Here is a 13972-nt window from a genome sequence, read left to right as displayed (position 1 = left end):
TTTCTTGTACTAAAACTGTGCCCTCTTTCATTGAGAGCTAATGTAACATGAATTGCCTTACATTTACTGTGGGCTGAGAGTGTGCACACGGACAGTTACCTGGCAGTTATCTAGCGTAACAGTAACAGTACAGTTCACAGCAGACTGCCCATAATTCAGAAGGCACAAGGTGAAATACTTGTAAGTGGAGAAAGGGACCGAGAATTACACGAAATTCAGAAACATAATTTCATCTTGATTTTCACTTCCAGTGTGTTAGTTTCTAGGATCTTGTGTACTTTTAATTTCTCTACTGTGGTAAAGTATATGCTCCACTCACCATATATTATTCTTGATGTTTCTTCAAATAGAAAATAGGAAGCATTTGAGAATATAATTTCCAATATGGCAGTGGCATTTTCATCCTGAAAATTCATCCACCTTTTAGCATGCTGTTGTGTTCTTCCACTCCCTATTCGTTCCTTTTTGGAAAGAGAGTTTGAGAGAGATTGTAACTTGTGAGCTTGTCTTTATGAACTTACATAAGCATGCTATGGTATTTTAGAGAGACACAGTGTAAATGCTGTCTATCTATTTATTTTATTTTTATTGTAATTGTGTGTAGGTTTTTGAAGTTCTGGTATAGTCAAAGAAATACAGTGAGTGAAATTTGGAGGTGGGGTTAGGGTTCCTTTAAGAGCTCATCAAATAAAAGTAAAGAAATTATTTATTTTTCCCCAAAGAGTAATCTTACCGTTGTGTTTTCCAAGCTGCACTTAAAGCTAATATGTGAAGAGTAAAAATAATAGTTAATAATGATATGTTTTAGGCAGTATGCTGTATTTTGTTCTTAAAGGCTTTTCAACAGAGGCACTCCTCTGGTAGTTATTTTTCAGAGAAAAAAGTTAAGTAGCTGTTACATAGACTGCATGAGTTTTTAACAAAATTGTTACCGACTTTGGGTTTTGTCTTAGTAAATGTATTTGTTCTTCCTATTTTTTATGAAACTATATATTCTACATTTAGTATTATGAAAAACTGTATTACAAACATTAGTGTTAATAGCTTAGTATTTTAGTCCTTCACAAATTATTGCCTGTAACTGGATGATTTTAGACCTGTTCTTATAAACAAGGCCTTACTGATGTGCAAGTAACAGTAATATGTGGCAAAAACTTCTCATTAACCAAGGTAAGCAGTATAAATGGGGTGTAGGAATCCCCTGTTAGACTAAAAATCTCCAAGAGAAAATCTCCAGAGCCTACAAATTAAAGACCTCCAATATCATTTTAAAATAAAGCCTTTTATGTAGTAGGAGAGCATTTTTTCAGCTGATAATCAAATGACACTATTATGCAGGCTTACTAGATTTGCAAATTTACAAGTTTTTACAAGTCAGTTGGGTCCCTTCCTCAGGAAATCAGTTTAAGTTTTTTTTTCCTGTATTGACTCAAAGAGCCTGGTTGTCCTTAAATCCTTGCGAATATATTTGCCTTATAATTTGACGGCATTGAGTCAACACCCTTATAGGAACTTGAATGCAATAAAAAGAGAAACTGTTCAATATAGTTTCCAGTTACCTTAGGATCAGATTTGGAGAAGCTGGAATGTACACAATAAAACCTGTGCAAGACTTGAGTTCCATGTTGTTTTGGAAGCAACCAGTGCTTTTCAGCATAAAATACCATTTGAAAGCTTTGCTCTGCTTCCAGTCGTTGTAAAATGATAAAAATGAAAATGTATGTGAGTCTTGAAATACGCTTTTTACTGGTTTTAATTTTCTGAACCATACCTTTGTGGAATTGAAAGCTTTGTATACAAGCAATGAAGCATCAGTAGTTTTACTCACTTAATTTTTTATTATAATGAATGTTTTTGCTCTACCAAGTTCTGCAATAAAGTGCTTTATAACTTGTTTACATTTTTTACTTATAAAAATTATGTAGATTTAGATGTGCTTGGTGAACTCCATTTTGTAAAAGTCTTTAGATCTCCAATATGTGTCATGCTTGCAAACAGAATGTGCAAAATTTAGTTCTGTCTCAGGTTTTTGTATGTAGTTAGCAGTAAAGTTGTTACAAATTGTTTGTGTGTATCCAGAAACAGATTTGTCTGTTATTTCAGATAAGAATTTGTTGCATTTGACTGGTTTTAATCATGGTTGCATTTTAGTTTTGCAAATAAAATTAATCTGATGTAATTTGTTAATTTTATTTTGGCAAATTATTATAAAAAGAAGGAAACTTGCATTTGTGTACACCTGTAAAGGAAAAGATTGCATATAATGTGTTTCCAATGAATAATTTCTAAGACAGGTAACTAAATGGGCTCCATTGCATTAATTTTTTCCTCTTTCAACTTATTTTTAGTTGACTTGGAGCATATGCGCACAGTGAAAGTTGACAAACATCAGCGATTTTGTCAGGAAAACAATTTCAGTAGCCATTTTGTGTCGGCCAAGACAGGAGATTCTGTAAGTAAGAAAAATAAAATCTTTGTAGATTTTTTTCTTAAAGATGCAGAAGGTTTTTTTTATACTTCACATATCAAACCATTGAGAACTTTGGTTGCTGCAGGTCCTTTCTGCCTGCCTAGTTGCATGAAAAATAGATATTTGTGTGATTGTATATATTCTTTATTACAGTGGCTTCTCATTTGATTTGCAGTTTGAGGTATAGATTTGAATATGGAAATGGTCTAGCTTATACATCAGCATGAGAACTGAGACCAGCTGGTTCTCTGTTTGCTGTCAGCCTGTACTTAATGTATTCCTGCATTCCAGGTGGAGTCCCATCTATAGGCCATCAGTACAGAAACTTTCAACAGCTGATATTGTCACAAGACCCTGTTGCAATCAAAGTTTTTAATAGGGGTCCTGGGCCATGAGAGACACTCCCTCTTCAGATCCATTGAAATTTGGTTCTGGTATTTGTAATGCTTTGCAGAGCACATTTTTGAACAATCTTTTGACTCTGAGCTAACCGGGTTATTTGTTTTAGTTGGAAGAAAAGGTTCTTTTTCAGACTGTATCAATCAAATTAAATCCCATTGTATTCTTTTGATTGATTTCTGTCACATGCCTAATGACTTTGTCATTCCCATAAAACAGTCCTGTATCTGTCTCCTTAATGTTACTTGCTTTATGTTATTGAATGGTAAGACCACATTTGATTATATGGAAGTATAATTCTGTAACACAAATGGAATCACTTGTTTTAAGACCTTCAATGAAACTTCTGCAGTGGACTGCCTAATTTTATAAGATGATACTTTTTTTGTAAAGTCTAACAATATTGTTGTTACAGATGCAGTGAGTCCTGATTCTCCTTATAGTTTGTGTTAAATCTTTGGCATAGTTTTTTGTTTAAAGAGTGAAAATTCACGCTTTTTATGCTAGAAACAAGAAAAATTTTCTAGTACTTCACTCAGTGAAGTGTGCATCTGATAAAATGTATTCCTTTCTCAAGGAGACAACTTTTTTGTGGGATTTGTTAATAGAGAAGAAGAAGCAGTTCTTTTTATAAGGTTGATATATTTAACATTACAAATTATGAAGGAATCTTCATTACGTCTTTTTAATTGATTAATGAATTACAGCAGCATTCCACTATATATACTGATTGTACTTTTTTTAAACTTACTGTTTAAAACAAAAGGTAAATCTCAATATACCTGGAAAGCATTAACCAGAAATTTCTGTTTAAATATCTACTAACAAAGGAAGGTATGAGCCATAGTTTACAGTAGTTCATTTTTAGTTTCAATATAGATTTGAATTAACCCTTTCACTGTTTCTGCACACTGGCCTTTCAAAATCTTCCTATATTTGGGTAGTTGTACAGGAAAGACAGAGTGTATACCCTAGACAGTGATTTAAGAAGAGGCCATCCATTGCTACTGTGGATATAGGCTAGAGGAGTCTTAAATACTCAGTTAAGATAAAAGAAGTGATCTGTTTTGTTTACCTCAGATCTTTCCAACAGACTTATTTGCAAAAGATAATTTTATTTACATAGAAAATCCCAAAAGTCTCCTCAGGGGAGAAAAAAATTTATGAAAGACTTAGTATAGCTAACTGTCTTACTGTGCATCAAATTGCATAACTAAAGCAGTGAACTCGTGCCTGATGTTTTGTGCACAAAGCAGCCTCATGGTAGGTGATCTAGCTCAGTACACGTGAGAGCCTGGTGGATTAAAGTAGGTCTCTGGAAAAGGTAAGCCTGTTCAGGATTTCTGTTCTTGCTGTGTGAATGCTAGTAGAATAGACCAGTAGTAGACCAAGTAGTTCAGAGAGAGAAATTATTTTGGAAGCTATTGTGGTTTGTTGGTTGTGCCACTAACTTGTTACTGGTTTCCATCTCAGGTGGAAGAAGAGATTGTGTAAATGGTATTTTTTAAAATTTTTGTTGAAAATTACTAAAAGCACTTACACAGGCCTTACTTTTTGGGGGTGGCAGCTGTACAATGTGAAGCAATGTTTGTTAGTAGTTTAGACTGTGAGCTCAGCCGAATAACTGTATAGATAAAATATAATGTGTAGCTTGACAATACAGTGTTCAGCAGCAGTGCAAGCTTAAGCTGCTTCTCTTTAACATCTGTTGTGTTCTTTAATCTCATTTCAAATGCAGCTGCCTAAACAGTAAGATTGCTGGGCTGGATTGAGGTGAAGTAAAGGAGTTATTTAAGATAGCATCGCCACCCAATGTTATCTGTCAAACCATGTCCAAAGTCTAATGCTGCCAGGCTGCTGCACGCCATACAACTTATTGATTGTTTATTAGATACTTCAGTTCAGTAGAACACCCATGATGTTTTGTAAGACTCTACAGAACAAATGTATCATTACCAGGTTTTCATATTGCTAATGATTTTTAAACGTGTGCAGTAGAGATTTTGATGATGTTGATGCACAGTTCTGTTGTTCTCAATTTCAGAAGCCTACATCTTTATTGCACAATACACTGGTAATGTATTTTTGTGCTAAACGTTGGTGAATACCCTTATTCATATTTTATAGCACTGAGAATAGTATTTGAGAGGAGGGTTGTGTAAAACTTTGTTTAAACTTAGGTCTCTGGAGACAGAGTAGAAGTGCTGCTTAACAATCCACCATACTGTTCATTCCTTGTACCATTGTTGAATTGTTTTCTCCAATTTTTAAACAAAATTGAATGTACCAGATGAGGTTATTTTCAGATCTGTTTTGCACAGGTCATAATTTTGTATATCTCATTGTTTACAGTTCAAGAATGGTTTGATATATTTGAAAGAACCTCAAGGATGTCTGTTTTTAATCATTTAAATGCAATTTAAGTTTTTTTTCCATAGGTCTTCCTGTGTTTTCAGAGAATTGCTGCTGACATACTTGGCATCAAATTAAACAAAGCAGAATTGGAACAATCACAGGTGACTTTCCACAAATACATGCTTTTTCTTAGTTTTTTTTATTTATTATTAAAAAAGTAATCTCATTGCAAATTAATAACTGTCCTTTAAATCAAGCTGCATCTGTTGTTCTGAAGACAATTATTTACTTTCACAACAGCTATTTTTAAAATATAATAATTATTTATCCATCATGATAAACTTGCTGAAACAAGAAAAAATAGGGAAAAAATATTATTTGCCAATCAGAGAGTCAGGAATTAACTATGTAAAGTCCTGTGTTTGGTTAATCTCAGATTTCAGTCTTCATTGTGTGCCTGTATAATACAGGACCTCAGTAGTCACTGTAATGACTGTCTGCCTTGGGGAAGGAATATTGACTTTGTAATGTCACTATTTCCCATTTTATTCGGACGCGCAAATGAGAAATGAATCCTATTCTGGTTCAGTATACCCAGTCTCAACAACAGGCAGACCTGTGGAATCGTGTGTTTGGGTAGCTGTTACAGCTCCCTGGCATCTGCAATTATTTTTCTCACTGTACCAGTCCCAAATAATCTCCCCCTAAAGGAGGTGCATAGTTTCTGCCCTTGCATTTTCTGTTTTGTTCTTTGTGTTATGAGTGTTAGCTTGAGGAATTTCTGCCATTTCCTCTGCAGTAAGAAAGGGCTGAGAGAGGGGAGAATGTTTCCCGGCAGTAGGTGGGAAGGTCATCAAGAAGGTTGTCCCCCATTCTTTTACATTGGTTAGCAGTGAGTTAGGGATGTGAATATAGCGATATCACTGTGAACACATGGCAAAACCCTGCTGCATGTCCTGCTCTGAACTGTAGCAGAGCTTTCTCAGTTCATGCTGTTCAGTAATTGCTGTATGCAAAATGTCTCTAATGAGAGCATTGTTTTAGGACCTTACGAATTAATTGGAAAAAGATGTTTTCGCTATTTTTAAAAATTTGAACTGTAACTATAATAAGTGAAATGCGAGTACTTGCTTAACTGTATCTACCAGAGTTGGAAGTCACTTAGTTTTAATCAGTGAAAGTTATGAGATCAGAAATATGTTAATTGGTCAAATAAGCAAGCAGCAAGAGGTTTCCTACTATAACGCCTTTTCCCTTACCACCTCCTTCTTCCTAGTTCCTGCTTCTAAAAATAATTTTCCTGCCAGTAAGACTGTGTGCATAGGTTTAAACCAAAAAGTTTTATACAAACCCAGTTTCAGAAACCTCAAAAACAAAGATTATACTGCTGAGGTAACCCTTACTGTATAATGACATTTTGAATAACTACACTTACTTTAAATTTACTTATTGAACCAAAAGGTAGCCATTCTAGTGGTGTGATATCCTGGAACTGCTAGTTAATACTAATATTAAACAAGTACCGCAAAATCAGTCAACAAGTTTATTAAAAAAAAAAAAAAAAGGCAAAACTTTTCTTATGTACAGCTTGGTCTCCAGCTTTTTGAAATATACAATAAATATGTAATTTCTGAAAGTGTTTGCCACAGCAGTGTTTACAGACTGTGTTGAAGTGGTTAACTAGAAAACTGTATTGCAAACAGTAAAATGGTAAAATACACTTATAGTATATACCTAACAAGCAAAGCTAAGTAGCTTCGAAAAGCTGTAATTTATAGATAAATATTGAGTGTGCCTTTTCAATGATCTTTTACTACTAAGGTACCATCCATTTATTGTTCTGAGCTATATGATTATTTGCATATAAATAATTCAGCACATAAAGAATTCTTTAATTTTTCTTTGCTTGTTTAGCTAGCACTGGAACATCAGTCTTAGACCTCTCTGTGCTGTGTGGTGTTGTGTCCTGGTAACTCAGGTGTAAGCTTGTAGATAGGTATGGAAGTACCTTAAATTAAAAAGAGAATATGATAAGTGGAGCTATACGCAAAATTGTAGCTTTGTAAAGAAAGTGTCTATTTTTAGCTTGTTTTTAAAGTAAGAACCTCTATATAGTCCTGACTCAAGAGTACATAACTTTCCACGTCAAATTGGTATCAGCTTTAAGTAGGCTTCCTCCTACCTTAGTATTGTAATTCGTTTTCAATTTTGTTGAGCAGATCAATGGTATATGCAATGTGTGGATCAGACAAAGTCACTATTACATAAATTGCAGTAGCAATAGTCTATAAATAGTTAATATGCATAAATTAAATACTCACTGTGGCCCATACGTTACTGTTAATGTGAATCCAAGCTATAGTGATAAAAAAAGGTAAAAAAACCCCTGAAAAATGAAGAACAACAACAAAAGAAGAAACAAAGAAACAAAGCCAGTAAATGGAGTTGGACACGAAAGAAACTTCATTGTTGCCATTCAGGTACAATAGAAGTCACTAAGTGGTGCTACGCTGTGCATGTAACTGAAGAGTGAGAGCTGGAAAGCAACTGCCTGACTTTGCAAAGTTCTGCTAATCAAGCATAGTTTCAATCTACTCTGAACAAGCAATAGCTCTTTGTTACCAGTAAAATGTTTGCTTCCTTTGAGAGTGCTATTTTGAATGGGCTGTAGGAATTGCCCCAATTTCAGTCAGTGAGAAACCAATGGGAATTGTATTGGAGTGTCTGTCTGTTAGCTGTATCTTAAGGTTCATTGTCGTATGGAACCAAATACCCTGGTCACTTCTTAAGACAGAAAAGGGAAAGTCTCTACACAAAACTGGAGAAGGAAAACTTTAACCTTCATATCCTCAGGGAGATTAATAGAAGGACATTTCTTGAGAGAAATTTATTAGTCTGCAGTGGAAAAGCCTAATTGAAGTAATGTGTAGATGCTGTTTCCCAAAAGCATGGAGCTGGTCTCTTGGCTGGAAGGAGGTGGTGTTAGATGATGTTGTTATTAGTAGGTTTCTGGTTTGCCACAGACTTTTTTTTATGACAGGTACAGGTCCCTTAGTGTGGTGGTGGTTTGTTTGGGGTTTTTTTTCCATTTCCTTTCATTTCCTTCCATCTGTAAAATGGGCGCAGGGCTTCCTTAAATTGTGCAACAGTTATGTGAATGTGTTCCTTAAAATTTTTAGGCATTTAATGCTCTAGCTATTGGACTATAAAAGTAGATAGATAGATGGATGCTAGATAAAATCTATAAAGAAATAAAAACAACACAGGATGAGTGTGACATCATTAAATCGGTAGGTATGGAAATATTGACTTAGATGTAATCTTTGACAAAGATTTAATCCTTAAACAAAGAGTAAAATACATTTTAGTTTTTACAAATGTTCACTGTTTACATGCTGGATTATATCTTTGAATTTCCCATACTTTGTGTAATGTGAGATATCCTTGTTTTGAAAAATTAGAAGGTTGCTGCGTTAATATCAGAGAATATCAGATGTCTTCATTCAGTCTAGGTGGTAACAAAGTATGAGATGAAATACTGAGTTTGTGTGAAATGCCAACAGTGAAATGCTATATGTGAATTATGTTTTGTTACGTATTTCTTCATTATTCCTCATTGTCTGATATTGAGAATACTCTTTAAAAAAATATTTCTAACACTTCTGATTTTATGCCTGAAGATCATATTTCTTGTGTTTAAAATCAGTTATAATTGTCACAGTCACTATGAAGATCTTAGAAGTGACTCGCAGGTAGTTAGAGATAAGTTACAGCTATCCCAAACACATTATTTTAACTTGTATGAATTTGTGGGGCTTGACTCCTGAGCTTTGATGACTGGCAGAACTGCAAAAGGTCTTGTGAAAAGTGGATGGGGTTCTTGGTCCCTTTCAAATTAATAACATAACTTCTTTTAATTAATTGCAAGAACAAGCCTTAGAAATTGAATTATTTAGCATGCGTTGTTTTAGAAAACAGCTGCAGCAGTTTAAGATATTAACGCAACCCAAGCTATTTGTTACTGCCCTTTTGCTGGAATTTATCACTCCCACAGCAGAATCAGAAAATGGAAGGTGATCATGTGCCTTGGCCACATCAGGGTGAAGTTGAGCAGCTTAGCTTAAACTGCTGCTGAAAGTTGTTTTTAAGTGAAGCTGCCAGACTTTGTGCTGAAGCGGATGAGGTGCAAGTACACGTTACATTCCACCAGCTCTCCTTTGTCAGCAGTGAACTCCAGCAGAGGAATAGGACAGACATTTGGGGGTGGTAAGTTTTTAAATTATCTCAGCTAGAGCTACTAAACCTTGTCTGTTAACATGCTGAGATGACTGTTAATCAAACCTTTATTTGAACAAAACTGTGGTGAAACAAAGAACTAGATTACTCTTTATGCGTGACTGGAAAGTAGAACATATTTTTAAAGTGGAACAGTTCCAAAGTAAGAAAATTGCAGATTCTGACTTATATTCAGTCCTCAAAATACTCTCCCTTTTAAATTACGAGGGTCTGATGAAATTTGAGGAAATAACTCCTTTACTAATCAAATGTTTTTCTTTCTATATTTTTTACTTTCAATCGTAGTGTAAAAACTGCATGGGGTACAGCTTTGTTCCTTGGCATTGGCAAGAGCTAGCATTTTTGTAAGTGATGTGTAGTTTTCTCTTTATTTGAATGCCAGTTCAGCAAACCAGGGTGTGTGTGCCAGCTTTGCACAGTAAAATGTTTGGCAGAGAAGTCAAATCTGGAATTCAGAGCACCTGCACCAAGAAAGGTTATTTCTCATTATTGACAGTGGTTTGAACCGTGGCAATGATATGCCTGATGTAGAAACTGATACAAAGAAACCCCAGTTTTTAATTAACCATGAAGTTAATAAAAGAGATGTTGCAGTGGTATTTTTTTACTCTTATTTAGGTGAAATTCCTTTAGAAAATCCAAGTCATTTATGATAGTCAGTTTCTTGCTACAACGTGGCTAAGCATGGGTCACTAACCTGCCTGTGTTTATGGATGGGATTTAGACCAGTGTTTTGAGGAACAATTAATTGCCTACTGATTGCAAGACTCTTTTCCCCCCCCCCCCCCCCCCCCCCCCCCCCAGCTGTAGTCAAAAGATTGGTATGAAGAAACTAGGTCCTGTGAGGTCAGATAACACTGTTTAATGCTAAAGCTCCTACTACTGCTTTACATGGGATTTGGCAACCTTTGCCTTGATAACATCAGGCCAGGAGTCCAGTAAATCATGAGTGTTGTCCACTAGATAAGATAATATGAATGTGATCAATTAAACTCAAGAAGAGTACATCAGCAGCTAATAAATCCAGATCCCTTACCAGCCAATGCAATTATTATTGCTTGTTTGACATATAGGTTTTATTTACAGAGGTAATCTTTAACATATACTGATTATATATTCATATAATGCAGTTTATATATTGTTTCCTTTAAAATAATAGCATTTACTCATTTATCTATTCATTTTAACCTTGAAAATATGTTGTGTAAAAATTGAAATTTTAATAAAAAATTATTAATTTGGTTTAGGGTATCTTTCATAGCAGACCTACCTCCTCTGTTACATCTTTGCTGATACTGTTCTATGAATTTTTATCCCCTTTGCATGAACACTGTATTAATACTGAGAGAACTTTCAACAGTTTTGTTTATCTTTAAGGGGAAAAACGAGAGCCTTTTTATATGAAGTAAAGAAAAATCAAACCTTGCAGCACTTGGATGTGAGGTTGTTAATTTATGTCACTGTTTCTGATTATATATTTAGTTATAATGCAATAGTTATGTAGTGGAAGAGATGCATGTGTACATCTAATACTCTTGTTACAATTGTTGGTAGGAAGCTGGCTAATGTAATATTTAAGTACCTTAGACTTAAAGAAATAGGCCATTGTCATCTTTTCTTCCACTGAATTGCCTTCCTTTTTGTTCTGTCCCTTCTCTTGCTTTAATACACTTTTGTTAATTGCACGCATGAATATTTCACTTTGGTGCTTTGAAAGGGCATGTCCTTGAAGAAGCTTGGGAAGCAGCCCTGATGCTGATAGTGATGCTTTCAGCTAGACATGTTGCTCTTGTATGAGCATAAGACCTGAAAAGAAATGCACTTTGCTTTTGCTTCTGCATAGTCCTTTAATGTCATTCATTCATTCTTTTCAACTACTGATCAATCTCTCAATTATTTTTTTCCTTCTCTTTTTACATTCTTCTCCTTGCCTTCTATCCATTATGTTGATACATGATTAACAGCATGTTGTCAGGGCAGAACTAGTGAAATATCCTGAAGAAGATAACCAACGTCACGGCATTTCCAACTGCCAGAGCAAAGTCTGCTCAATGCAGTAGTTCAGGTATTGATGGAAAACTTGGGTTTTTTTTCAAGTTGCATTGTTTTTATGTGAATTAACAACTGTTACAGTAAGTTCTATTGGAAAAACATATTTTATATCTATAAGCACTTGTAATACTTAAGATAATAATTTGGAACTCTGTGTACAATTACATAATGTTTCTGATAACCAGATAGTTCATAGAAACTTTGAAATAATGCATGTTACTGTGAAGGTCCTTCAGTGCTGTATATTCAAAACGTTACATAGCTGCCTCAGATTGAAATGGACACAACATTAGACTCTCATTTTCTTCTCCTCATATATAGGAGAGACCAAGAGCCTTATCGAATGGTTTGTAAATAGAATGGGTAATATCTGCTGGATCTGTATTAGAAAATAAATATTCATGGTATGCAGAGGTTCTTTTTATGTTAATTTAGTCTTTGTCTGTCTATCAAAGCTTCTTTGAAATATGGTTGTATTTGAAATTTGCTTTGAATTCTGTCTATATTTTCCTGTGAAGTGCTTGGAGTAAAGACAGAAAAACTTACATACAACTTCCAGTTACAATTTAGGCAGTTATTCTTAAAGAATGCATACCATAGTCTTTGTAAACAAATACTGTTTTATTTTTTCCATGCAAAACACTTTTCATGGAAGTAAAGCTGTATTCATTACTTTTGCAAAAAAGTCGTATTCCATTTGTAGTGTTGTGAAAACCTACCAAGCACTTCCTCCTTCTTAGTATTTTAGAATGAGAATTAGCACCTGATAAGACTTTCTGTAAGGTAATGAAAAAATTTTGCCTAATTTTTTTACCTTCATATTTAATAGTAAAATATCTGTTGAATGCTTTGCCAGCGTGAAGATTATATTTTCTGATCGTTGCTGTGTTTTCTTTTATGACAGAGGGTGGTGAAGGCAGATATTGTCAACTACAGTCAGGAGCCTGTGACAAGAACCGTTAATCCTCCTAGAAGCTCCATGTGTGCCGTTCAATGACCATGCTATTCTCCTATGTTTTGATACCTTTGGCAGTCCTCCTACCTTGACACAGGCTTTGGGATTACCAGGAACTTGGTTTTAATAGTGACCATCACAACAATGCAATTAGAGGTTTCAAAAATGTGTTGCACCACTGTACGTTGAGAAGCAGCAGGCAGTTTTCTGACTGACCAAAATTCAAACAGGAAAACACACATTTTGAAAAATTAAGATCTATATTCTTTTAAATTATATTTAAATAAAGCAGTATAACTGTGTTTATATGTTTCCTCCTATCTGTTTGACTGATACTGGAATAAAAATGGATGAAGAAGTCCTGCATTCAGAATACTTTTAAAGACATCACCGTGGAATAGTATTTTGCCAAAGCATTTTTAAATTTTTTTTTTCTTTTTTTCTCCTGTGATCTGAACTAACACTCAGCAAAATGTAACTTGGAAAAGCTATTGCTGGAATAATTTTAAGCACATAATATATTTTATCTAGGGATAATTTGGAAAATATTCCATTAATATATATATATGCAGTACAAAATGTCCAAATTGTATCCAGTAAGAAACAGTGCTTGAAATAAAGCTGTAATATAAAAATAGTTACTTTTCTGAAGTTTCAAGTTGTCTCCATGGATGCTTTGAAAAATACTAGTGTTCTTGTGTATTTTTATTACCTCATCAGCATTACTTCTTGCAGTAGTAGATACGCTCGTATGTCTTCATGAATATGGATGAACCTCATTCAACAGTTTGGGCTGTAAATGTTGAGTGATATATTCAGCATGCATTAGAAACTGTTGATAGATCAATTAGGATCAGTCTTTTAATAACTAACTGAATGACTTTTGGCCTGGTACTCTTTTCTTTTTAGTTCAGAGTAAACGACAAATAAAAAACTGTCTGCTTTCTGATCATCACATTTCTCCTCTGCTCTTTTTCTAGCAGTCTCCTTTAGACATGCAGTTCTCTGCTGGCACATCTGAACAGAAAGCTAAGGAGAGAAAAAAAATTAAGCCAACTTACTTCCAAACGAGAAATATTTACCTGTTTTAACTCTAGAACGTGTTTTCTTATAAAGTACAACAAAACATTTGGAGATTTAGAAAATTAGTGAGGCTGAGTGAAGGAAGCTTGTATATCACAAGTGAAAATGACAAGGTCCTTCAAGTGAGAGTTCCTATTAAGCTGTTCAAGCAAGTCCTTAATAGTTGGGGCTATTAAACTATTAGTAATTTAATAAAATAGTTAACTATTTTAATCATGTTTAAAGAAAAAGATTGCAGATGGCAAAAATATGCTATTTGTTATTATTTTGGTATATTCCAAGTTCATTGAAAAACTAAGTTAATTTTTAAACCATTCAACATGCAGCTTGAATGTTGAAGCACATAGTTTTATAATTACATG

General features: G+C 34.4%; 1 protein-coding gene across 5 annotated transcripts in view; it reads left to right on the top strand.

The window, feature by feature from the left end:
- The window catches only part of RAB28 (RAB28, member RAS oncogene family), a 66745-nt gene extending 53263 nt beyond the window's left edge, over positions 1-13482 (top strand). For 2 of the 5 annotated variants that reach the window (XM_074865786.1, XM_074865784.1), the window contains 4 exons: positions 2349-2452; positions 5308-5385; positions 11485-11585; positions 12477-13482. In XM_074865786.1, coding sequence (XP_074721887.1) covers positions 2349-2452; positions 5308-5385; positions 11485-11580 — 278 coding nt within the window. In that variant the 3' untranslated portion in view covers positions 11581-11585; positions 12477-13482. Of the gene's footprint in view, positions 1-2348; positions 2453-5307; positions 5386-9278; positions 9491-11484; positions 11586-12476 lie in introns of all 5 variants that reach the window. The other 3 variants (XM_074865787.1, XM_074865785.1, XR_012628636.1) reach the window with 2 other exon arrangements.
- The last annotated feature ends 490 nt before the right edge of the window (positions 13483-13972 follow it).

Source organism: Strix uralensis, chromosome 4 (assembly GCF_047716275.1).
Source record: "Strix uralensis isolate ZFMK-TIS-50842 chromosome 4, bStrUra1, whole genome shotgun sequence".
NCBI lineage: Eukaryota > Metazoa > Chordata > Aves > Strigiformes > Strigidae > Strix > Strix uralensis.
The sequence above is the reverse complement of the archived record's forward strand: the minus strand, read 5'-3'. Positions and strand labels throughout refer to the sequence as shown.